The sequence below is a fragment of the Diabrotica undecimpunctata genome, chromosome 3, assembly GCF_040954645.1.
Source record: "Diabrotica undecimpunctata isolate CICGRU chromosome 3, icDiaUnde3, whole genome shotgun sequence".
Lineage (NCBI taxonomy): Eukaryota > Metazoa > Arthropoda > Insecta > Coleoptera > Chrysomelidae > Diabrotica > Diabrotica undecimpunctata.
The window spans coordinates 149631687-149657347 of NC_092805.1; the positions used below are offsets into that span (position 1 = coordinate 149631687).

At 34.4% G+C, this 25661-nt stretch overlaps 1 protein-coding gene across 1 annotated transcript in view; it reads right to left on the reverse strand.

Annotated features, from left to right (window-relative positions):
• The window catches only part of Grip163 (gamma-tubulin complex component 6), a 36256-nt gene extending 10848 nt beyond the window's left edge, over positions 1 to 25408 (reverse strand). Inside the window, exons 1-10 of the mRNA XM_072527119.1 lie at positions 25165 to 25408; positions 24890 to 25110; positions 22149 to 22617; positions 20095 to 20303; positions 9867 to 10156; positions 7672 to 7894; positions 6111 to 6345; positions 4916 to 5108; positions 3926 to 4374; positions 849 to 1177 (exon numbers count right to left, since the gene is read on the reverse strand). Of these exons, the coding sequence (XP_072383220.1) occupies positions 849 to 1177; positions 3926 to 4374; positions 4916 to 5108; positions 6111 to 6345; positions 7672 to 7894; positions 9867 to 10156; positions 20095 to 20303; positions 22149 to 22617; positions 24890 to 25110; positions 25165 to 25315 (2769 nt within the window). The 5' untranslated portion in view covers positions 25316 to 25408. The remainder of the gene's footprint in view (positions 1 to 848; positions 1178 to 3925; positions 4375 to 4915; positions 5109 to 6110; positions 6346 to 7671; positions 7895 to 9866; positions 10157 to 20094; positions 20304 to 22148; positions 22618 to 24889; positions 25111 to 25164) is intronic.
• Positions 25409 to 25661: the final 253 nt, after the last annotated feature.

Below are 25661 nucleotides of genomic sequence, written 5' to 3' on the forward strand. Positions count from 1 at the left end.
CCCAGGACCAACTCAGTGAGAGAAGGCAATTCCCTTCATTTGCGATTAAGATGCGTACGTCACGATATGGGCGCCCAATGTTCTATGGCGTGATTCTCATTAGTAATCCCGGCCCTCCCGAGGTCGGGATTACTAATGAGCGTGTGCGAATTTTAAATCAAAATTCTATTCTTTTTCTATCATACGTTGATTTATTTTTTTTCCTTCTAAGAATTTTTTCAGTTCTTTAAAGGTTTATTTATAATTAAAATGTGTGCAATGTAAATACTTTAAAAAATTGGAAATATTTTACAAACATTATAAAGTGTAAATAGTGATTATTAAAAATAATCTGTCTTAATAATAGGTTTTGTCACAAATTATTTAAAATTTAAATATAATCATATTTTATTACAAACTAGTTTTATTTAATAATACCTTCTCTAATGCAGAATTCGAACGTAAAATTTTGCAGTTGATGTGAGTTGGACTTTACACTATGTGCAGATCCGACTCTGTAGTTCAATTCGGTATGAAAATGGTCAATGTTTTTAGGATTCATTTTTCCAAGGTTCATGAGGTTTTGCACCAAGTCAACATACCATGATGAACCAACAACTACTGATAGACTCACTGATGTTAAAATTATTAACTTAGTTCATGAAAATGAAGAGAATGATGACTACCTATCAGATTCTGACTGGGTAGTATGGAATAAACAGGACAAAGAAGCTATGACTTGTTCATTCAAGCTATGAAATTCGAATTCTAGAGATTGCGTTGTATTATTAGAACATCATTAAAACTTCAAATCGATGCGACAAATCTAAAACATATTTTTGTTACCTAAATGATAAAAATACACTCACCTTACTTAAGTCTAATGATAACGACTTAGATTTTTTAATAGTACTATTGGCGTTATTATCATCTGCTTTAACATCACTTGCGTTTTTTAAGTTTCTATTTAACAAATTATTTTCATTGTCCAATTTATAATCGAAACAATCGCTAATACCCATCACCTTATTTCTATTAATAATTGCCGTTGTTAGTACTTTAGTTTTGAAAACTTCAGGAGGTACTGATATCCCGAATTCAGAAGATAGTACTCTTAGTTTGTTTCTTTGTGCTTGAGACATGTAAATGGTAGGAGGGTTGTCTACCGATTGAATTGTTTTTTGTTTTAAACCCATTCCTAGAAATAATCACATCAAATACATAATAAACGTATAATATACTAAATTATAGAAATAGCTATGCTGTTAAGATACATCTACAGAAGAGTTCTGCAGACCATGTTGCATTTTTTCATTACATTACTTTTCAGAAACTAATAAATTAAACATTAAATGAGGAATTTACGAATCAAGTGAGAAGAATTCACCACTCGCTTTAAGAATTAAGCAACTTAGATCTCCGGGTTGATGAGATCCAATGCATCCACATCTAAATTATCTTGTTCCTTAAGCTCGCTTAAGTAGGGTGTTTGCAATTCGTTGCGGCCAAAAGTCGCCCCACGTGGTCAAGTATAAAGTTATATACATTATATTGTTGCTGATGCACAAGTAAGTTTACTTGTGTAAATTTGTTATATTATTATACGATTATTCGTTGTAAGTTTACAATAATTAAAATCCGTAAACTAATTTTCGAAAACGTTGTTGTTTCAACGTCTGTTTGCCTTGCAATTCTTAGAAGGCACAGATTAAAGCAAAAATCTGAATTTGGTTTCGAAAATTAGTTTACGGATTTTAATATCACATGTTGCTATTTGCGTCTATACGAAGCCATGTTAGAGTTGCTTCCTAAGACAGAAAAGATTTATTTTCACTTTCAGAACGACTGTGAATATCCGTCTCTGATGATCCCTATTAGGGTGAAATACGTATAAGCGGATACACAGACATGAAATCAAATCTTAACTGTCTTTTCCTTTTACGGTTTTCCTTCTAAGGTTTATTCATTTAATTATAGATTGGGCTTTTATTGATAATTTACTTTATTATTATGTGTTCAGATATTTTCGCCTTAGTATCACGTTCACTAGGTTAATTACATACTGCTTATAGGACGTTTGTCTTTTTAGTTTTACATATAGCCGCTGAGAGGGCGCCACCAATAAAACCTTCCAATACAAATGTAACCTCAATCTTTTGTTGACATAAATCGAGAGTTTCATTGCGATACAACAAGGCGTGTAGACACAGTGAATTTTTGAAATTAGCAAGTCGGTCGAAAAATGGATCTTAGCCGAGAATATTTTCGAGTAATAATTTTTTACAATTTTGCGGAGAGGGTTATCCCAACAGCAATGTCTCGTTGAAATAGTTTCTGTATTTGGGAATGAAGTATCACACCAATTAACTATTTCCCGCTGGTACTGCAAATTTCCAGTCTCCGCGACGAATCCAGGCCAGGTCTACCCAAAACAGCAGTCTCACAGCAAAAAATTGATGCATTTTATCATCTAATTACGAATGACCGCCGTGTAACATACCGGGAGATATAGGCATCTTTGGGAATTTAAAAGACCTCGATCCAAAAGATCCTGCATGAAGAACTGGATGTTATAAAGTTGGTTTCCCGTTGGATCCCTCATTTGTCCACAGTAGAGCAAAAAGCGGTTCGCGTCAATTGGTGTCGAAAAACATTGGAAAGGATAAAAAAGGAATCGGAAAATACACGCCTATCTGCTGTGTGGGTGTTTCACGATGAAGAAAAACCAACAAAAGTGATTGATTTTCGAAGTGTGTCAAAGAAAATGGTTGCAACTTTTGTGCCAAAATCTGGTCATGTGGCAACATATGCTTCAGAAGACTACTTCTAACTAGAACGGTTACTTCTAATTGGTATATAACCCTTTGTTTACCAGAAGTTATCGCGAAACTCCAACAAAGCAACACACGAATCATCCTACATCAGGACATTGCAAGTGCTCACACTGCCTAAAAGATAAAAGAGTTTTTGGAGCTTAAAAACATCGAATTGTTAAACCATCCACCCTATAGCCCTGACCTAAATCCCAACGACTTCTTCACGTTCACAAAGATCAAAAATTCAATGCGTGGACAGCGATTCCAGTTGCCAGAAGAAGCCATAGATGGAATAACTGTTTTACCAATTGGTTTGAACCTATACAAAACTGTTACGATCTTGATGGGACATATTTTGAAAAGCAATAAAGTACTTTAAGTCCATACATTTTTTGTCTTTATGGCTATATACAAAACTAAAATGACAACCCTCGTATTATTGCTTTATGCCGTTAGTTTATGTAACAGTCAACTATAAAGCGCATTCTTAATTTTTATTGTCATTAATGTGTTTGTTAACTACTACAATTTCCAGATCATAGTATAAATTAGACACGAAAGAATAGGATCACGAATAAAATAATTGTGACGTTGCCAAAACGCGCTAAAAGTCTTGAAAATATTTCGAATATAAAATAAATAAATATAAAGAGATTACAAATTCTCCGAAGGCCTTCCGCGTGGCTATTACAGATAATAGAAAATGATTCCACCGATGATGGATAAAAAATTTGGAGTGAAAACAGCGAATAGAAAGAGTACAGAAAAGTAGGGAAACACAAACTCCTATCAAACAAAGGATGATAAATTAGATCACATGTTGGAATTAATAGGAAATGTGCACTTAAAATGGAAAAAATTACAATAATATATAATGAAAATAAAAGGGATCGGAAAGAGTTAAAGCAAATAAATCTTTCAAAAAACTAAAAAGTCTGAGAAAAGCAAAAGAATATGTGTATATGGAATAGCAGTAGAAACTATTTGCTTTAGTAAAAAAACAGACAGTGGTTCATAGAATGATTGAAAACATTTTGAGGAATAATCTAATCGAAGAACATTTCAATACACAAAAATATAAAGGATGAACGTGTTTTCACAAAAGCAAAAATTTAAGTATTCAGACTTACCTAGCTCTTCTGTCATGACTTTTCGTTTGTTTTCCCTTGCTTTGGCGAAATTATCTATAGCCTGCTGTATAGTTGGTGATACCGATTCCACATTTGCATTATCATCGGCAGTTTCAGAATTAGCATTAATAACATCCAAATTTTTGTCCCCAACTAAAGTATCTTTATCTTCGATATCGTTGAGATTGTCGGATGTAATAGCTTCGAGTTCATCTTTCGTTTTGTTAATATCGTCAGGTATTGAGTAAAAGCTTTCAGTGGAACTATTCGTTAAGCGCTCGGGAGATTTGTAAGTTTCTTTTTCCTTGTTTAGACTATTATCAAAACTTTCGTGGTGTGCGTTATAATCTATGTGAATATTTTTAACAGCGTTTATGTGTTTATCGATTTTCACTTTCTTTTCATCAGCTATTTCGAACAGTTTGGAATAGTAATCGATAATGTCCATTCTGAAAAGAATATTATTGTAACAAAAAAATATTAAAAAGAACGACCAATAAAAAAAGTACTTGGGCAAGTTTTAATAAAAAATTGTGCTCGATATCTGCCCTTTATTTGTAAAATTCAAACCGAATTTGTTTTGAAACAAACGTTTTTCCATAAGATAAAGTAAATAATTATTTAACAAAACAAATAATTCTACAAAGGATAGTTTGTAAACTATCTAAACAATGTAAAAGTTAGAAGCAAATAACTACCGCATCGTTCATTTTAGTGCCTTAAAAAGTTATTACTTTTTGAACTAAAATGAACAGAAAATTAAGAAAATATAAAATAATTTAAATTCAGTTGAATAATATTGATAATAATTTTGAGTGATAAAATAATTGTTTTGCTAAAGTGGCGTAAATAATACTAGGGAAAATAAAATACATATCTTATATAAATGAAGACTCTTTCCAGATCTACTACTCCAAATATTTCGTCATTTGATAGTCAAACATTGCATTTATAAAATCTTAAACATAATTTTAACAATAAAAAACTTACGCTTCTTCCTTAACCAGCTTCTGTCTTTTGAGTTCCGTCTCAATATCATCTTGGAGGTAATTAATTTCCTCTTTAATTTCTCTTGCGATCTTCAACTGCTTTTGTTCCATTGCAGCGACATATTGTTCTCGCAAAGTAGACATTTCTTCCATTTTCTTTTCATTTTGTTCCAAAATCAGCTTGTCTCGTTCTACTAAAATTGAAAACAATTTTATATACTATCGAACACACAAACAAGAAACTCGTATGAATGTTGAACGTGAACCGAAAACGTGCCTAGTGAGAGAGTTCACATTTTAACATTTTATTAAAGGAATTATTCTTTTTAAGGTGCCTTCTACATTCATGAATTTTGCGCTGTTTTTAATAACGAATGGGTATCCACGCCTATCCACTCTCGTAGATTCTTTAAACACGAACATTTTCTTCCCCCGGATAATTTCCATTATTTAAATATATTTATTTATTAAATGCAAATGCTCAAATACTATATAAGGTCCTTATTGCTATCTCCTTCTGTAAGTACAATCTCCATTGCGGAGATTGACAATCATCGTAGCCACTCTAATCTTCCAAGCAACTGCTCTAAAGAGTTGTATTGAGCTACAACCATACCATTCTCTTAGATTCTTGAGCCAAGATATTCGTCTTCTTCCGACACTACTACTGCCGTCTATTTTGTCTTGAATTATAAGCCGCAAGATACCGTATTTTTCTCCACTCATATGTTCGAAATATTGCATTTTTCTTTTTATCGCATTTTTCTTTATTTTATTGCTCTTTTAATTTATTTTTCCTTCTTCGTTCTTCTTAACACTTCAACTTTCGTAACATGATCCAACCATGAGCTTTTCAGAATTCTTCTATATGTCTCAAAGGAATCAGTCTTGTTATCACTTCAATTATCCACGATTTGACTCCCTAGTACAGGATACTGTATACATAACATTAGAGAATCATATTTTTTGAGCTAATGTCAAATCTCTACTGCAAAGAACCTTTTTTATTTTTATAATGTTGGCCCATGCTTTAGTTAATCAATTAATCATAAAGAAAATTAATGTTACTGTAGTGTAAACGTTTGAAAAGTCCTAATCATCATGGGAATCTTACAGATAATAGCACTTCTAGTATTGCTAAACAATGTAAATTAGAGTATTTTGAATACCAAAATCAATCACGCAAATGTACTTACATTCCAATCTTTTTAACGTGGCAGCTCGCTTTTTCGAAATCAAACCTAAAATCACGGTGTCTTCTTGACGTGATTTCATCAGTATTTCTTTCATACTAAATCTTGGACCACACTCTTCGTAAACATCCAAATAGTAGCTTGTCGTATTGTGTCTTAAAGCAACTAATTGATCTAGAGTTACGCAACAAGAAAAAATGGATGGTTTTGTACCCATAAGGTACAAGCGAAGCTTGCTCTGAAAATTAAAAATAATAGTATCAGATACTTTCTTAAAAAATTTGAGCATCGCATTTTTTAACTAACAACTTTACTTTTGTATTTTTTTGTAGCTAACCTAACCTAAATATTCTACTATATTTAATGTGAATAAATTTAATGTGGTATTTTTGAGCGGGGGTCGGAAATATTAGTCGACTGACGTTAATTTCTTGTGAGTAGTAGAGTTGCTAGGGAGAAGAGGAAGAGAATATGGGAAGGTGTAGGTTAATTTGTTAGCTGCTCAGAACAGGACCTTTGCAGTGTTACCAGATATACAAGATTTGGGAACGGCGCTTAGATTCAGAATTTTTGGCTTTGCAGTTCATTATCTGCGATATTTTAGAGGAACAGCTTCTAGGACGTTATAGTATTCATCAAAAAGTTGAGCTCAAAAAGCTGAGAAGCTTGGCTGGCAGGAATGGAACTTTTTGATCTTGGGAAATCTGGTGAGTACTTGAACTCGGCGGTGGGAGAGGGTTTTAATTAACTTTTTTGTTCTGGTGTTATAGTTCTCTATAGTTCTTAGCACATATCTCTTGCTGGGAGAGAGAGAGAGGGAGAGAGAGAGAGAGCTATTGGCAAGTTGATGGATATATGCTGACGGGATGTGTGAATCTTTGTTCAGGATTATCCTCAGGATTTTACTTTCAGAGCCATTAAAGTGTTCATTTGGAGTTTGTTGAGGACCGGATCTGTATTCGACTATTGGTTTTATAGATGTGCAGAAGAATGCTTGGGTGTCTGTTACCTAGTTTCCACATAGGGCCGATAGAAGATTATCCTATTTAGGGTGTTGTTAATGTCAGTGTAGCAGCTAAGCCTTTTTGTAAATTCCACGCCCAGGTAGGACACCGTCGGTATGAAGATAAGCCTTTCTCTATAGAGCAATATCTGATTCTCATTCTCTTCGTTTCCAGATGAGGCAAGGTATCTAAACAAGATTAGCTGGTTTTTTATCGGTGTTAAGTATTACTCTCCACTTGTTACACCATTTACCATTTTGTAAAATTGAGTTTGGGCCGTATCTAATACAGACCAACCTCCCACGGTACTGTGGAGGAAAGTGCAATGTCGTGAGCATATAGAAGAATGGATTCGGATCTATTGATGGGAAGGGGAAGGTCGATATTGTACATTATGTATAAAATTGGTGCTAGAATTGAGGAAATTCCACAAAAAATTGTTTCAATAACATATTAACCTAACTTAATTATTATATTGCTTATATTTTACGATTTCGGGTAGTCAAAAATTACTAGTAATTCAAAAACTAATAATATTAAAAAAACGAAACTATACTTACTGTATGTGCACAACATTTCAATAAACTCATAGATTTCCCACACAAAAGAATATCCGATCGTAGATCCACAAGAAAATCTGGTATAATATCCTCTTTAAATGAATAGCTTCGCGTCCAGTAAGTTCTACCTCTAGATGTATTGTACTTTGAGTTAACTTTTACAAAAAATTCGCCATAGGGATCATTTAATGTGCCTTCAGTAATCCACTGTTTTAGAAACCGTCTGAAAGTAAATCATACATATCATTAGGTAAATCTGTTTAAAAATAAGTATTTTAACTGTGTCTATTTCTCCTAGTCTCTTGTCTTTTTTTTTTGTCTTTCGAATATTTATTTCTAGCCCGGTCTCTTTAGCCCCTATTTTTAATTGTGATTATATTTCGAAATGTGGTGTTATAGGCGCATCTTACGTATATCCTGGGTTGACAGAGTTACTAATGTGGAGGTCCTGCGTAGAATGGGGAAAGAATGTGAAATTCTCATGACCGTCAAAACTAAAAAGTTGGAATATCTAGGACATGTAATGAGAAATCAAGAACGTTACGGCCTTCTCCAGCTGATTCTCCAAGGGAAGGTGAATGGTAAGAGAGGATCGGGAAGAAGACGCATCTCCTGGCTTCAAAATTTATGAAAGTGGTATAACACGACTACCACTGAACTGTTCCGCGCTGCAATAAACAAAGTAAAGATAGCCGTGATGATCGCCAACATCCGGAACGGATAGGCACTTTAAGAAGAAGATTATATTTCTGCCGCCTCTTTCGTTCTGCGAGACATAATGCTGATGTCATCGGCATAAGCGGCAATCCATATTGATTTATTTGTTACGATATTAGCTCTTCCTATACTCAACTGTCCCATCACATATTCAAGGGACAGGTTGAACAATATCCGATGCCAGCCTGCCTTTTTTTATATTCTGACAGTTGCTGCTGACAAGTGCATTGTTGCTTTTACTAGTCAGATGTACTTTTGGGAGATGTTAAAGCTATGCAATATTGAATGTAACTTGTGCCTATTAATTGAGTCGTAGGCTTGTTTAAAATTTATGAATATGTTGTGGAGGTCAATTTCGTATTCCCCAGATTTGTTTAGAATTTGTTTCACTGTGAATAGTTTGTCAATTGTAGATCTTCATTTTCGAAAACTGGTTTGATATTTGAACATTTATTGTGTCTTTATTATTGCCGTCTGTTCTTGTAAATGCTCCTATACACAATTTTTTTGGATTTAAAATTCGATTAGAAGCTGTATTAGAAGTAATTAAATTCATTCTCCATTCTCGGGTGATGCTTCGTCACTGAAATTCTCGATTCTCGAAGTAGTTTCTTATTTTAGTTCATTTTGCAGGATTTCCATATGCTTCAAAATATGCTTTGAAGATACTTATAAAAAAATAGAACACATTCAGTCAAAGAGGTTTGAATTTCAACGACCTCGTTTATCAATTTAACTCTACTAGTTATGATACAAAAGTAACCAAAAGAAGTTTAAACGTGTTTTAGACTATTTTGTCTTTTATAAATTTGTGTTTAACCCTGCATCACTCACATTATGAGCATTTCTTTCACGCTTCCGTTAAGTATACACATTCTACAAACGGCAGACATTTGCGCTGCTGCCCCCACTTCTAGCTGACTTTTACAGCTAAATAGATTTGGGCTACCAAAAGTCCTCACAGATAATTCGTCTAAGGATTAACAACCTCCAGTTGAGTCTTATCTTGCCATGTAATCTATTCATTTTTACCCATATATTTAGTAGCTTCAAACATGTACATCCAGATAGCACTGATGATGGAATATTAATTCCGAAAACGTTCTGTGATATAGCCCGATAGGGTTTTTATTATTATACCTTTTATAAAGGAATTTTTTTAAATAATTTTTTTTGAAAACTACATATTACACCAAACAAAAGTTTAAAGGGATCCTAGTATGAGAGAAACTCTCACACGCGAGTGCTCGCATAACTTTTTAGGGCGCGAGTGATCCAGGGTTAAAGAAATCAGGTTATTGTATATACAAGTTAGGTTATATTTATATTTGTTTTGATTTCGAAGGGTTAGTCTAATACTTGCTCTAATTATTATTCTTTTCGATGCATTTGTATTATAAATAACGTTAGATTTAAGTCAACTATCTCGGATGTCTTGTTCAAAAATTACTGTTTTTAATGAAAATAAAGTTACTTACATGAAATAGACTTGACAGCAGGGATATAAGATAGAATATAACACGTATATGACATTTTGGTCCGTTAAACTTAGCACCTTATGATATAAATAATTTAGCAACGCCACACCATTCTCCGTGTCTTCAGAAACTATATAAGGTCCAACCTTGCACACCGACGCTAATGTGTTTACCTGTAGCCGAAGTTGATAAGTTTTCTCATGGAATTGTAGAAAAGTGGTAGAATTCGGTATGTTGAATATGGCAGTTTGATAAAATTTTAAATATCTTCTAACACTTTCACAAAATTCCTAAAAAATTAAGCAATCCATACAAACATGACATATAAATGTTAATAAATTTTTTAAGTTGAAGCTACATTATGTTAAGTCTAAATAAATATAAATATACAGGGTGTTTCATTAAGAATTGTCCATACAGTAACTGGAGAAACTGTAACACATAATAGGAAGATTAACCTAAAACACTTAAATAAAATATTCCTTCTTACCGAGATACAGAGTGTTTTATTACAAATATTCTAAAATTATTTTAGCCCATTGTTTTAACACCTTCCAATATTTTTTGTTCAAACTTAACAGTTTACACATTTTAGAATGCTTTAACTATAGTAAAATTCCACTATTTGGAAGAGTGATTTCATCGTTTAAACGCCGAATGTCCTTAAATTTAAATGTACTCAGCGGCCCCCGAAAACTACCCGTTTAATTTGCGTTAATGTATAATTAGTACATTTATTTGTGCTTCTCTATAGCAGACGTAACCACAAGATGCCGTACAGTGTAGCCGATTCTTGTTCACAAGTAGCAGTTATGGTCATACAAACCTGAATTCTTCGACGCAGCGATTATTACCAACATAAAAAATCCAAAAAAGTGAGTTTTTTCAATAGTAAAAATTGAGCACAAAATTGTATTGAAATAAATTTTATTTACATGTTCAGTTTTATTACATATTTAAGTTTATAAAATAAAAATTGATATGTTACATTTTTCATTCCCATTCCGTTTCAAAAACTTGGCAACTTGGGAATTTGTAAAGCATCGTAGCGGTAATATCACCTGCCGAAGCAAGAAACGTTCATTTACATAGGCGGTGCTGGCGGGAGTGCTTCTGTTGCCTTTTGTGATTATATTTTTTGCGGTTGAAGTTTGTGGTGATAATCCTAGTGTTATTGGAGTTTGTCGTTTTATAGTAAATTTTTAATTATATTCTGTGATTATTAAAATATAATGGAAGAACAACCGAGTTGTTCCAAGAGAAGACAGCAAAATGTTAACGTCAGAAGAGAAGGTAGTGACACGATATTGTTACGTAAAAATATGAGTCATAATTTTAACCTGTAAACAAGTTTTTAATCACTAATATGTTGTAGATTATACGAGACCTTTCGACCAGCTGGTATAAACAAGTAATAAAAAACTGGTTCCATTCGAATCTTCCGGAATTAGACCTGTCCATTCGAGGCGAAACCAGGTCAATTGAGGTCAACATCCATGTGATTCTAGAGCAGCTGTTTTCGTATAAATATGAGGGAACTTTTATTTTGAAAACAGTTAGTTAATTCTCAAGACCCGCGCTCGCGAATTTGTTACGTACGGATATTAATAAATTATTGTCAGATAAGTTAATATAAATAAAGAAATAAATTAAATCCGTAAGTGTTATAAATATTGAACCCTTTTAATAATTTCACAACAAATGGTGTCAGAAGTGGGATCGAACATAAATTAGACTTATAATAATAATACAAGTGAATACGGAAAATAAATTGTGAAAATGGCTACGATTTATGAGCTCACAGTGACGAATTTAAGAAGACATCTCGAAGACAGAGAATTAGCTTCTACCGGAAAAAAGGCTGAGTTAGTCCAAAGACTAAAGAACGCTTTGCTAGAAGAAGGTCTAGATCCAGAGACTTATATATTTGAAGATGCTGTCCTCTCGTCGATTTCGAAAGTTTCTGGTGACATCGCATCATTAGAGAACAAAGTTTCTGGCGATATTTCGAAAGTTTCTGGTGACATCGCATCATTAGAGAACAAAGTTTCCGGTGACATCGCATCATTAGAGAACAAAGTTTCTGGCGATATTTCGAAAGTTTCCGGCGACATCGCCTCATTAGAAAACAAAGTTTCTAAAGAGATTTCTTCTCTGGAAAGTAAAGTTTCTGCTAACATCTCTAAAGTCACTTCTGAGATGTCTGCTCTTGACGATAGAGTGTCTTCATTAAAAAACCAAGTTGCTGCCGATATGTCGGCCTTCGAAGAAAAGATTAAAGAGATAGAAAGGAAGATGGACGAAACCGGGACAGCAGAGAGAGGAAACAATCCAATTACAGTGGAGACAAAAGAAGACGAGACGAAATGTAAGTTGGAAATACGGCCGAAATTTGAAGGAAGTGGAGGTTCTGTCCATGTGAAAGTCCCAACTTTCGACGGAAAATCGTCATGGAATAACTACATGAAACAGTTCGAATCAGCCGCAAGAGCAAATGGATGGTCTGAAAAAGAAAAGGCTGTAAACCTGACTATCGCTCTTCGAGGAGATGCCTTAGATGTGCTTCAGACCATAGCCGTAGAGGAGACCGATGATTTCGAACAACTGAAGAAGAGGTTAAATATGCGATATGGCCACGAACATTTGGAGCATGTATATCAGTCACAGCTTAAAAATCGTAGACAGAAGAAAGATGAGGCTCTTCAAGAATATGAGGTAGATATTGCCAGATTAGTACGATATGCTTATCCAACAGCTCCCGAAGACATGATGGAAAAATTGGCCGTTCAAACGTTTATTGATGGTCTTCGTGATCATGAAATGCAGAGAACACTACGATTAGCTCGTCACAAGACGCTGGTTGATGTCTTATCCGCCGCCCTCGAATACGAGTCAGCTACGCAGGCCTCTGGCGGGTACAGTAAAGTTAGGACTGTAAAAGAGGAAGGAGATGAAGATAAACTTGACCAGCTCTTTAATTTGATGAAAAGCATGACATGCAAGAAAAAGAAGACCATAAAATCAAGAAACTCACCATCAGGAAAACCAGAACGAGTCAACCTTAGGGGGGCAGCTTCGACCCGGAACTCTTCCAAAGACCCTCTTATACTAATAGCTTCTTTGAAATGTCGTGAAGATAGTGTATATGTAGATGGAGACATAAATGGTAAAAAGCATACGTTGTTGGTGGATACCGGAGCGACCAGAACCATTATACGCCCGACAGTTATAAACAGCCGAAAGAAACTGTTACCAACGAGGTTGCGACTTCGGACCGCTACAGGTGAAAATGCCAACATTCATGGAGAAATCCAGGTACAATTGGGAATTGGGGCAGAAAAGTTTGTCCATACTGTTATAGTTGCTGACATCGAAGAGGATGTTATATTAGGAATGGACGTAATGAATATGCATGGATTCCAATTGGATTTTAAGAATAAGGTAATCAAAGTTGGCAACGAGGAGGTATTTCTCCATCCACATAATGACAACACTGTGCAAGCAGCCATTACAGAAGATACAGTCGTGCCTGCGAGAAGCGAAACGATCATAGTAGCGCGGCTACAGGGATTTGTGGACGAAGGGAGACCTGTTATGATGGAGCCTTGGAACCACGACGATGAGGTTGGCCGTGGAATCATAATTGGAAAGGAATTGGTGACTTCGGCTAAGGAAATTCCTGTGAGACTTATCAATGTCAACGACTACCCAGTGACCATAAAGAAAGAGACAAAAGTAGGAACTTGTGTACCTGTGACATCCATAATCCGTCAGGTGACAACATCTGATAATTCCAACGACAAATTCGACCAAATGGTTGCAGTTGCAGGACAGTCTCTAAATCAGATGGAGAAAAGGAAATTAAGGGAATTTCTTCGGCAGTATCGTGATATTTTCGTACCGAAAGGAGGAAAGACGGGAAGAACTACCGTTGTTAAGCATAAAATTGATACTGGTAATGCTAAGCCAATTCGTCAAACAGCTCGACGATTACCACAGGCAAAAAGAGAGGAAGCTGAAACGATTGTTCAGGAAATGAAGAAAGACGGGGTGATAGAACCTTCTACGAGCCCATGGGTCTCTCCGGTGGTCCTGGTTAAGAAGAAAGACGGAACGACGAGGTTCTGTGTGGATTACCGTTTGCTGAACAACGTTACCAAGAAAGATAGTTATCCTCTGCCTCGGATCGATGACACATTGGACACATTGGCTGGAAGTAAATTGTTTTCTACTTTGGATTTGAAGTCTGGATACTGGCAGGTAGAAATGGACCCAGTCGATAAAGAAAAGACAGCCTTCACCACAGGATCTGGATTGTGGCAATTCAACGTTATGCCATTTGGACTTTGTAATGCTCCTGCGACATTTGAGAGGCTTATGGAAAATGTGTTGAGAGGGTTATCTTGGAAAACATGCCTGGTTTATTTAGATGACATAATCGTCTTGGGGGAGACATTCGAAGATCATTTGAGGAATTTAGAAAACGTTTTTAATCGACTTAAAGCTGCCCAATTGATGCTAAACCCCAAGAAGTGCCAGCTATTTCAAGGTAAAGTCAATTATCTGGGTCATATAGTCAGTAAAGAAGGAGTGGCCGTGGATAAGGGAAAAATCGATTCCATTAAGGAATGGCCAAAACCAACTGACAAACATCAAGTGAGAAGTTTTCTTGGACTATGTACTTACTACCGGAGGTTTATTAAGAAGTTTGCAGATATCGCTAAGCCATTAACGCGACTTACAGAGGAAGCAAGAGAATACCGCTGGGATATAGACTGCCAAAATGCCTTTGAAACGTTGAAAAAGCATTTAATAACAGCACCAATTTTAGGGTATCCACTGCCAGAAGGAGAGTTCATCTTAGATACGGATGCAAGTAATGTGGGAATTGGAGGAGTGCTGTCTCAGATTCAAGGAGGACAGGAACGAGTCCTCGGATATTTTAGTAAAGTTCTTTCAAAACCTGAGCGGAATTATTGCGTCACGAGAAGAGAACTTCTGGCAGTAGTGAAATCAGTAGAGCACTTCTATCAATACCTCTATGGAAGGAAGTTTTTAATCCGAACCGACCATGCCGCCCTTAAGTGGTTGATGCAGTTTAAGAATCCAGAGGGTCAGATAGCCAGGTGGATCGAACGACTCCAAGAATACGATTTTAAGATTGAGCACCGAGCCGGAGTTAGCCACAGAAACGCTGATTCTCTTTCCAGACGGCCATGCCCAGCAGAGTGTCCCCACTGCAACAAAACGGAATCCAAGGAAGCAGCAGTGCTAAGAACGACGATTGTCAACGACGACTGGACGCCTACTAAGATAAGGGAAGAACAAGAGAGAGATCCAGTTATACAGAAAATCCGAAAATGGAAAGAGGAAAACCGTCGACCACCTTGGCAGGAAATATCAAACCTATGCTCAGTAGTTAAGACGTATTGGGCCCAGTGGGACTCATTTATCATCGAAGATGGCTTGCTCAAACGAGTCCTGGAAAATGATGACGGTTCAGAGAAAAGAAGACAGTTGGCGATCCCAAAGAGCAGAATAGCCGAAGTACTTCGTCAGTTACACGACAGTCCATCGGGAGGGCATTTTGGTGTAAGGAAAACCCTTCAGCGAATTCGGGAACGGTTTTATTGGATGAACAGTTCCGACGACGTAAAAGACTGGTGTAAGAAATGTACTATTTGTGCTACGAGTAACGGGCCTCACCGGAAAAGGAGAGCTCCTATGAGACAATATAATGTTGGAAGCCCGTTTGAAAGAATAGCTTTGGACATTGCAGGGCCATTTCCAGAAAGTGAAAATGGGGGCAAGTACATGTTGGTAGTAATGGATTACTTCACTAAGTGGGTCGAGATTTACGCACTTCCAGACCAGAAGGCCGCCACCGTTGCAGATAAGTTGATCCAAGAATATATCAGCCGATTTGGAGTGCCTTTGGAGATCCATAGTGACCAAGGCAGGAACTTCGAAAGCGATCTATTCCAAGGAATATGTGATAGACTAGGCATGAAGAAAACAAGAACTACCGCGTATCATCCGCAATCGGATGGTATGGTAGAACGAATGAATAGGACAGTTGGCAAGTATTTGACAAAGATGGTGTCCGATCATCAGCGAGACTGGGACCAATACCTTCCGTTCTTCACAATGGCCTACAGATCTGCTGTTAACGAATCAACGGGCCAGACACCAGCCAGAGTCCTATTCGGACGCGAAATGCGACTACCTTGTGATCTAGAATTTGGGTGTCGACCTGGAGAAGATGTAGCAGGTGAAGATTATGTGATCGAATTACGAAGAAGAATGGACGATGTACATGAGTTGGTCCGTTCCCACCTTCAGATCGCTAGCGACCGAATGAAGAAACGGTACGATACACAAGCCGAAAAGGGTTGCTTTAAGAAGAACGACAAAGTATGGCTGTATAATCCCAAGAAGCGAAAAGGTTGTTCTCCCAAATTGCAGCAGTTTTGGGAAGGTCCATACCTCATCATGGAGAAGATCAACGATGTCATCTACCGAATAAGCAAGATTCCGAGGGGAAAGCCGATGATAGTACACCATAACCGGTTGGCATCTTTCGAAGGTGACCACGACGTAGATGAAGAAGTGGAAGTAAACCAAGTCCAAGATGTGTCTGACCTCACGTTTGAGGAATTCATGGGTGCCTATGGAGGTACCGGTAAAGCGAGACATGGTGTTACCACTGAAGAAAAGCAAGATCTACTCGCGCTCCCCGATGACTACTCGCTGGCCCTTACCATCCCGGCCAGTATCAAAGACGCACCAGGGTTGGCATCCGTCTTTCGAAGGAAGTTTGGTCGAGTTGCAGAACTTCAATGCCAAGTGCCAGCTCCCGGTAAAACCTTGAAACTCCAAGATGCATCACGTTACCTTTTCTACCTGGTAACAAAAGACACTGCCCGTGACCAACCTACCTACCGAGATGTATGGGAAGCCTTACTTCAATTGAGAGGGCACGTACTAGAGTCCGACGTGCAAAAGTTAGCCATGCCAAAGTTGGAGTGCCGCCAATTAGATTGGAGGGTTATCCGAAATATGGTGGAGGAGATCTTTAAAGACACCGAAGTCCAGGTGTTAGTCTGTTGCAATCCGCATAGTTACTGGTGCGGAGAGAAAACCGTCCCTTGTCATTTTTATACAACTGGAAGTTGTAAAAGAGGGTCCAGTTGCCGATACCAGCATACCGTTCCAGTTCTAGTCCCGACAAGGTTCCAGGAGGAACCATCTTTTGAGAGGGGGGCAATGTTACGTAAAAATATGAGTCATAATTTTAACCTGTAAACAAGTTTTTAATCACTAATATGTTGTAGATTATACGAGACCTTTCGACCAGCTGGTATAAACTCCAAGTAATAAAAAACTGGTTCCATTCGAATCTTCCGGAATTAGACCTGTCCATTCGAGGCGAAACCAGGTCAATTGAGGTCAACATCCATGTGATTCTAGAGCAGCTGTTTTCGTATAAATATGAGGGAACTTTTATTTTGAAAACAGTTAGTTAATTCTCAAGACCCGCGCTCGCGAATTTGTTACGTACGGATATTAATAAATTATTGTCAGATAAGTTAATATAAATAAAGAAATAAATTAAATCCGTAAGTGTTATAAATATTGAACCCTTTTAATAATTTCACAACAATATGAAGGAATCGAATTGCGTGATGCAGAAAAATGGCATCAAATATTAGCTAAGCGGTCGATATTTGTAGCAGTTTAACAAAAGTATCAATTAGCTGTATTTATCATGTGCCTAAAAATACATCGGAAAATAAAAAGCAAGTAAAACGTAAAACTAGAGGTAGAAAAAACATTGTTTTGGATGACGAGACAAGACATTTTATTTTCGGAGTAAAATTCCAACATAGAAAAATTTCTCAAGGGCTCGAAAACAATTACTTTTTACCCAAGATATATCGTAGAGTATTAATCAGAACTATTCGCGAAATGAACTTTCGATATGTAAAAACAGAAAAAGTGTGTTATTGTGTGGAGAAGAAAATATTTTAAAGAAATACGCACACTTTGCAGCATTGAACGGAAAACATATTATTTGGATGAAACCTGGATTAACGAAGGTCATACAGTTGGAAAAGATTGGCAAGATTTAAATGTCAAAGGTAAACGGAAAAGCATTTATAGAAGGCTGCTTTACAGGATTAAAAGCTCCATCAGGAAAGGGACGACGTTTAATCATTATCCATATAGGAAGTGATACAGGGTTCCTTGATGATGGTTTGCTTCAATATGAGTCAAGAAAAACAGAAGATTATCATGAAGAAATGACTTCCGAAGTATTTGAGCGCTGGTTTAAGAGAATCTTAACAAAATTAGAACCTGGTCAGGTCACGTCAATAGACGTTTTAGCGTAACTTCCGAGGCAGCCCGGTAGCATCAATAAGTTTTCTGCATATTTATTTGTTTTTTATAGCTTTTTGTAACAATAAAACACTGAAAACTTAGTTTTCGAAACTTCCACAAAATGTATTACAAAATCTTATCACTACAGCAGTTTCGGCAGAGTACCTTTCTCAAGTGATCTATTTTTGGTATATGCATTTACACATTATAGTTAAAGACTATAAAGTGTAAATGCATACCAAAAATAGAACACTTGAGAAAGGCACTCTGCCGAAACAGCTGTAGTGATAAGATTTTATAACAAATTTTGTGGAAGTTTCGAAAACAAAGTTTTCAGTGTTTTATTGTTACATAAAATGAATTTCCATCAAGTAACGGTCGAATCCATCAATTCTAGCTTTTCGCTTATGGCATTCTGTATTTTTAGGAGAATGTAGGGAATAAGCCACAAAATATATTCAAATGTTTAAGTTATTGACGTTTCGATCTCTATAAAGAGACCGTTTTCAAATATATAAATGATAGATATATTTATTTTTTATAGCTTTTTGCTTGTGGAATTCTATATTTTTAGGGAGAATTTTGAAAATAAGCCACAATATATCTATTTACATTGTTAATTTACTGACGTTTCGATCTCTATTCCAGAGACCGTTTTTAAAGTTAAGAAAAAAAAAAGAAAATAAATAATATAATATTATATAAATAATATTATATAAGTATATAATAATAAACAAATAAAATAAATGTAACTATCGTGTATATCTTTGAAAACGGTCTTCGGATATAGAGTTCGAAACGTCAGTAAAAACCTGTAAATAAATTTATATTGTGGCCTATGTCGAACAAATAATATTTAAAAAATATAATATAATTAACATTGAAATAAAAGTGAGTGTAAGTATGCCACTGGATTTTCATACATCTTTCCCCACTTCTCTGCCTTCAAACGATGAAATCACTCTTCCAAATAGTGGAATTGGAGTATAGTGTTAAAAGATAGTTTTCCTTTTTCCTCCTTACAATTTTTAAACCTTTGGCCTATTTGAAAGACTTTCTGTATGCGGACCATTCGTGATGAATCCATTGTTGGTTTTACTAATTGGATATATTTCGACTAGTCATTAAAACTTTTTAGGATGTTATATAATTGACTTCTCTTTATTGAGTCATAGGCCTGTTTTAAATCAATGAACATATTATTATGAACATAAATAATGTGTTCCCAAGATGTACTTAAAATATATTTGATATTCACTGATTTTTTACTTAACAGTTAAAGTCGCTTAGTGATCGAATAATCCCAATTTTCCAATCACTATGAATTTTATCTTCTTTCCACACCTTGTTGTTTCTTGTAGTAAATTAATGTCCGAAATCAAATAAACTTGTTAATAGATGTATGATACGATATATATACAGAAATTATTCATAAAGAATGGCTAAAATCAACATCTATCACAATATCAAAATGAAATGCAAAATATAATACAAAGGGATGTCATCCACTGGAAGATCAGGCTAATAATCAACATACTTAAAATAGTAATAAAAGTGATGTATTCAAGAATTCTCAAAAAAACTGGAATAAGATATTACTGAACCACACATTGGATTTATGAATGCTATGAATAGGTACATTAGATGCATTATTTGGATTTAATGTATAAAATATTCTAGATTACATTCTAAGGATTATTCTAGCTATTTTTCAATTTAAGACTCATAATATTTACTTCGAGATTTATCGATTTCATTTTTAATATCCTTTTAATATTAACTAAATGTCTTTTTTATTCTCTAAAAATTTATGTCTTCTAAAACAACCAAAAAAGCTTTAACTTACTGTAAATACATATCCTTGATACTTATATTGACCTGTTTCCAAGTCTGGAGTACTTAGTTTGTCTAAAGCTTTCGCACAAGTTCCTGTGAACATAATATCGTTGCAGTATCTTAATAGAGCATCTGGAGTTATAGCCTCAACATTTATTCCAGGAACCAAATAAAAAACACCTTGGTCATCAAAAGTAAATGAATCAGATGCCATTCCCACTAAAAAAGGAAATTAATGATAAGAAAATATTGGACAATTAGGAGAGGTAGAGCAAGGAAAAGATGGCTGCAGGATATGCAGAAGGACTTGGGAGCGATCAGTTGGTGGAGAAGAAATCAGAGGACTGAAGGTGTACATTGGAAAGGGCCAAAACCTACCATAGCACTGAGGATGAAAATAAAGGCATACTTTTTGTCATTTGTATCTTATTTATCTACTTACCATTAAGTATATTGAAATATTAATTTTTTAATTGTAATGTTTACTTAAGTGTAGTTAAAAATTACCAGATAAGCTATCTGAATTCCTACTTAGCAACCTTAAATATAGTATAACTTCGTTTACATTTAATGAATAATTCCCTAATAAAGATGATGTTAAAACCTATAGGACCCAATCAAGACAGTAGCTAATTGTAAGATATTACAAAAATTTATAAGACTCCTTTATAAAAGGTATATTTATGTAAACGAACACTTAAGGGCTAAATTACAGATTGTTTTTGGACTGATTAGTCCATCTCCAGTGCTGCTACTAGGTACACATGTTTATAGACACCACATATGAGTGAAAACCCTTTAAATGTTATTTAATTGGTAATAAAAGGATTCTTGCTAGGATCTGCACCCCTCATCGCGACTTATGTTGCCTTGAAGTGAATCTACTTAAAATTTTAACATCCTACATAAATATCAGCAAAATGTAATCTATTACCAATGAAATAACATTTAATGGGTTTTTATCCATATATTTGATGGCTATATAAACATGTATACCTACTAGCAGCACTGATGATGGACTATCAGTCCGAAAACATTATGTGATTTAGCCTGTAAGGGTTCATTTAAATAAATAAATACCTTTCATAAAGGATCAATCAATTAAAATTTTTGTGATATGTGGTATATAGATGACTACAGAAAATAAGCTTTTTCCTTTTGAATAGTAAGATATTAGGTCTTGTTTGTAACCAGCTGAATAGGACATGCAGTACTGTTTGATAAAGCTGTGATGAACCCTATAGAGCGTTTCACGTTAAGAAAATAACATTGCGGAGATAGGGCTATGTATTTCTTATGGACGATAGAAGCGCAGCGATGCCACGATTCAGGGTTGTACAATTTGTATTTTCGTTTTCACAGACATGAATTAAATTAATGTTTTTTAACGTAATTGACCAAAAATGCCCATTCGAAACAAGAGATGAAAAGTAGGGAAAATGATTTTAATTAAATAAATAGTATTTACAAAAGATAATTTTATTTTATCTTATTTTAATTATAGTAACGACATTGTTGTTTTTAGGTAAGAATATCATATACCATGAATCATAGAAATCAGTAGAAAATGTTGCTTAGTTAAATCATGCACTTTGCCGGCTATTAAAGTTTTTAAAGCAATAAACGGACCGCTTGGAATGCATATATCTAATTACTAATTGCAACTTATAATAATACGGTGTGTGTATGTCAGCGATTTTATGTCATTATCTGAGACTACATAATGATAATAAGGCTTTGGGGTTCTTCAGTTGTTATTCTGACTTTGCAGTTAAATGTTAATTGAAAATGGAAATTCGAAAAATATATCGACAATCTAGTAAACCGCATTCCTGAGAGTTTTGGCAACACTGATCTCCATAAGCCTAATGTTATTTTCTTAACGTGGAACGCTGTATAGTAGCTATATTTAAAAAAGATTTCATTGAAATGCAATGAGACAGTTGGATTTTAATATGCTAGTGCTTCCATTAAGTACTTCTAACACATAAGTAGAAAGAAAAGGAAAGTAACTTTAAGTGCCTTTAAAAGTATCAGAGCTTGTATTAAAAAATATAAAAATACCTAGTAAATATTTCAAATCTTGAATAAAATCTTTCCTGGACACCATCCTGGAGTTATACACTGTACCATCTTTAAACAACTTAAACATATATAGAGATTCTAAATTTTCAACCCACAATGAAGATAGTGGACCAAGTTCAGATAAAAATGGCAACTCTTTATCAGGTTCAGGATATCCAAAGTTCTCCCATGTTTTTCTTCTATTGTATTTTAATTTTGAAGCAAGTTCCCAAATGTTCTCTGGACTTTTAGGAGGAGAATCATAACCTTCATCTTTGAAAATCTCACTAAATTTAGTGTTTGGTATCAAGGTGTTATCTTTAGAGATTTCATTGAGGGTGATGTTTTGGTAGGACTGTATGGTTTTCAAGTTTTCCTCTGCATTAAAAACTTCTTTAAAAGAATCAGGCAACTGGAATAATTTGTTGAAATTTTCAAATTCTTTAATAGGTGGCAAGGTTGATAGATCCTAAAATACACACAAGAGTACTAGTTATATGGCCTTTACACTACATGATTTATAATGTGATTTGTCATATGATTTGGTCATAAGTGAAATTTACATGTTTATACTGTATGATTTGTCATAAGCGGTCTCATGTAGCTTGTCATAGGAGAATAGGATGGTACCTATTCCGCATGATAAAATCATATGATTTTCGGTAATAACACCAACATATTTAAATATCGCGCCTTATTTTTGTGTCAATTCAGCAACATTTCCTTACCCAGAGACAATCTTTATTTATTTATTTTTTGTTTGTTGCTTTGATATTGAACCTATTATCTAATGTATGCTATTGTGTCGTATTTTTCTTTTATTATTTATTTAGTTTATTTTATTCTATTTAGTTTATTGTTTTATAGTCTTCTTAGTCATAATTTTAGTTTAGTTTCTTTATTAATTATTTTTAATTTGGTATAACATCAACACTAAATTTGATATACACTGTCCACGATTTCTTCGTAAGAGTCACCTGCAAGCCCAAAGGCGTCTGATCGTTTTCTTCTTACTGCTGTACGCTGTACGCAGTTGTTGCCGGCGTATTATTATTAAAAGTCGGGAAGCCAATGCAATCGAAGATTTATTTTCCATTATAATAGTTTAAAAATCTAGTAGTCCATAAACAAAAAGAAAAATCAATAAGAATAAAACCTCACTCGCATTGTCACTCATATCATAAGTCATAACTTATCATGCAGTGTAAACACGATTTTTTAAAGCATCATAGAAACGAGGAATCATAACAAATCTCACATGATATTGTCATATGATAAAATCATGTAGTGTAAAGTCTACTTTATTATTTACTTTAAACATAAACAAAAACAATACATATGTACACTGTAAAATTTTTAAGTAAATCTGCCTATTTAAATACAGTGAGAAATTATAACCCTTATTAAACTAGGTAAAATGACTATAAGGCCGTCCGCACATGAAGCTACTAAAAAGAAACCAGTTGGTAACTTAAGTTACCAATCAGTTGCTTATTAGTTACTGTCCATGTATTTTAATGAGTATCCGCACACAGCGCTACTAGTTAGTAACTGGTCTCTAATGCATCAGTGATCAGTCGACAGCAGACTGGACATGCAGGTCACTTGGGGACTAGTTTCTAGTTTGTTGTGATATTTTTAAAGTTTTCATGCGAAATTGGTACAACAGTCGTTTAATATAAAATTAGTGCAAGAAGTGGAAAAACATCCCTGCCTATACAACTATACATTAAATGAATATTCGCATAAAGATATTACCGAAAAATGATATATTATATGGTATTCCTTCCTGTTTTCATACATACTTATGTAGAACACAAACAGATTGTGTTATCTTAATAATTTTTTCGAGTGAGTAACATTGTTAACGCCATAATAACACTCAATAATATAATATAAAGGTTAAAATTTAAACACCCTATAACAAAGCTACTCGTACATGCAAGAAGTGACTCGATTCTATTAATTTTCAGTAGGGTAGTGTGCGACACACAGTTAGTAAACAGTTGGTAATTCTAGTTACCAACTAGTTTAGTTTCTTTTTAGTAGCTTCATGTGCGGACGGCCTAAAAAAACTACAAATAAACTACTGAAATATAATATTACTGTTGAGATCAGTAAATTTAACCTAATGATATTGTATGCATTTACTCATTGATATTTTCCTCATAACTTTGCCAAAAATCAGTAAATTGACCTCCTGGCAACTACAAAATAGCCTTTTAAGTTTGTAAAATTACCAGTGCTAAAATTTCATTTAAATTACAGTAGTGCCAATAAAATTGCCCACACCAATATTCTTTTACAAATTTAATTTAAGTATAGTAGAGCAGTACTATGAAATTTTGTAAAGGTAATAAATTTAGCATCATTGTGAAACTAAAAGATAATTATGCAATAAATAAAACTAAGGAAAACACAAAAACAGTTGTTAATGTGTTCAATCTATAACATGTACATATATAAGTATTCATAAAAATTGAATGTCAAAAAATGTTTGTGATAGTACCTAAATTGTAGTTGAGAATCATTATGCTATGATTATGTATAAGAAATTGTAATTGAAAATTATATATTATGACTATATAATGACTGAGAAAGCATTACCTATATAATAGAATACAGTATGAAAATAATAAAAAAAACTTAAATGGTTCTATTAAAATGTATATATTCTATTTATAATATGATATTGGATGAACTCAATATATAGCCTAAATAAAGATTATTGGTATATTTACCAATATATCTTCATTCTTTGTAGGAATGTTTTTTAATTCCATAAGAAATGTAAGTATTCTATCAAAATACTCTTGATCTCCTTTTAAAGACTGATGTAAATTTTCTACACATGATTTTAATTCATGTGCATGATTTTTCATATTAAACTCATGTGTTAGCTTAAACTCCCAGGATAAGAAGTTGCAATAGGGGTCTCTTACACTGGTATCGTCACTGCAATCTAGAAAAATATATAACCATGATGCAAAAGTACTTAAATTGTTTATTTTACTACCTTTCTTACTATTTGTGATACATTTCTTCAATAAAATTTCATAGCATTTGGTTCTAGCCGATTTTATATCATTTTGATTAGTATAAAATTGTTCACAAAGATTTGTTATTAAAGTAAAAACACCCTCTTCACTTTCTTCATCAGTTTCCATTATTGTTAATTTAAAAAAATGTATATAAACAATTAAGTTAAATTTTGTTGTGACATTACGTTCGGTGACATTGTGACATTACTCACTGACTTTTTAATCATTTGACTTTGACTTTGATATTCTGTATTTGCAGTCACAGAACAAATAAAAATTGATTTATGTTCTGTGGTGCAGTTGTCATTCTCTTCTTTAAAAAAATTATTTTGATCTCAGAGATCATAGCATATAGATCGTCAAGCATATATGACATCAATATACAAGAAAGGAAATAGAAAAAACTGCGAAAACTATCGGGGAATCAGCATTATATCGTCTATAGGCAGACTGTATGGAAAGACCATAAAGG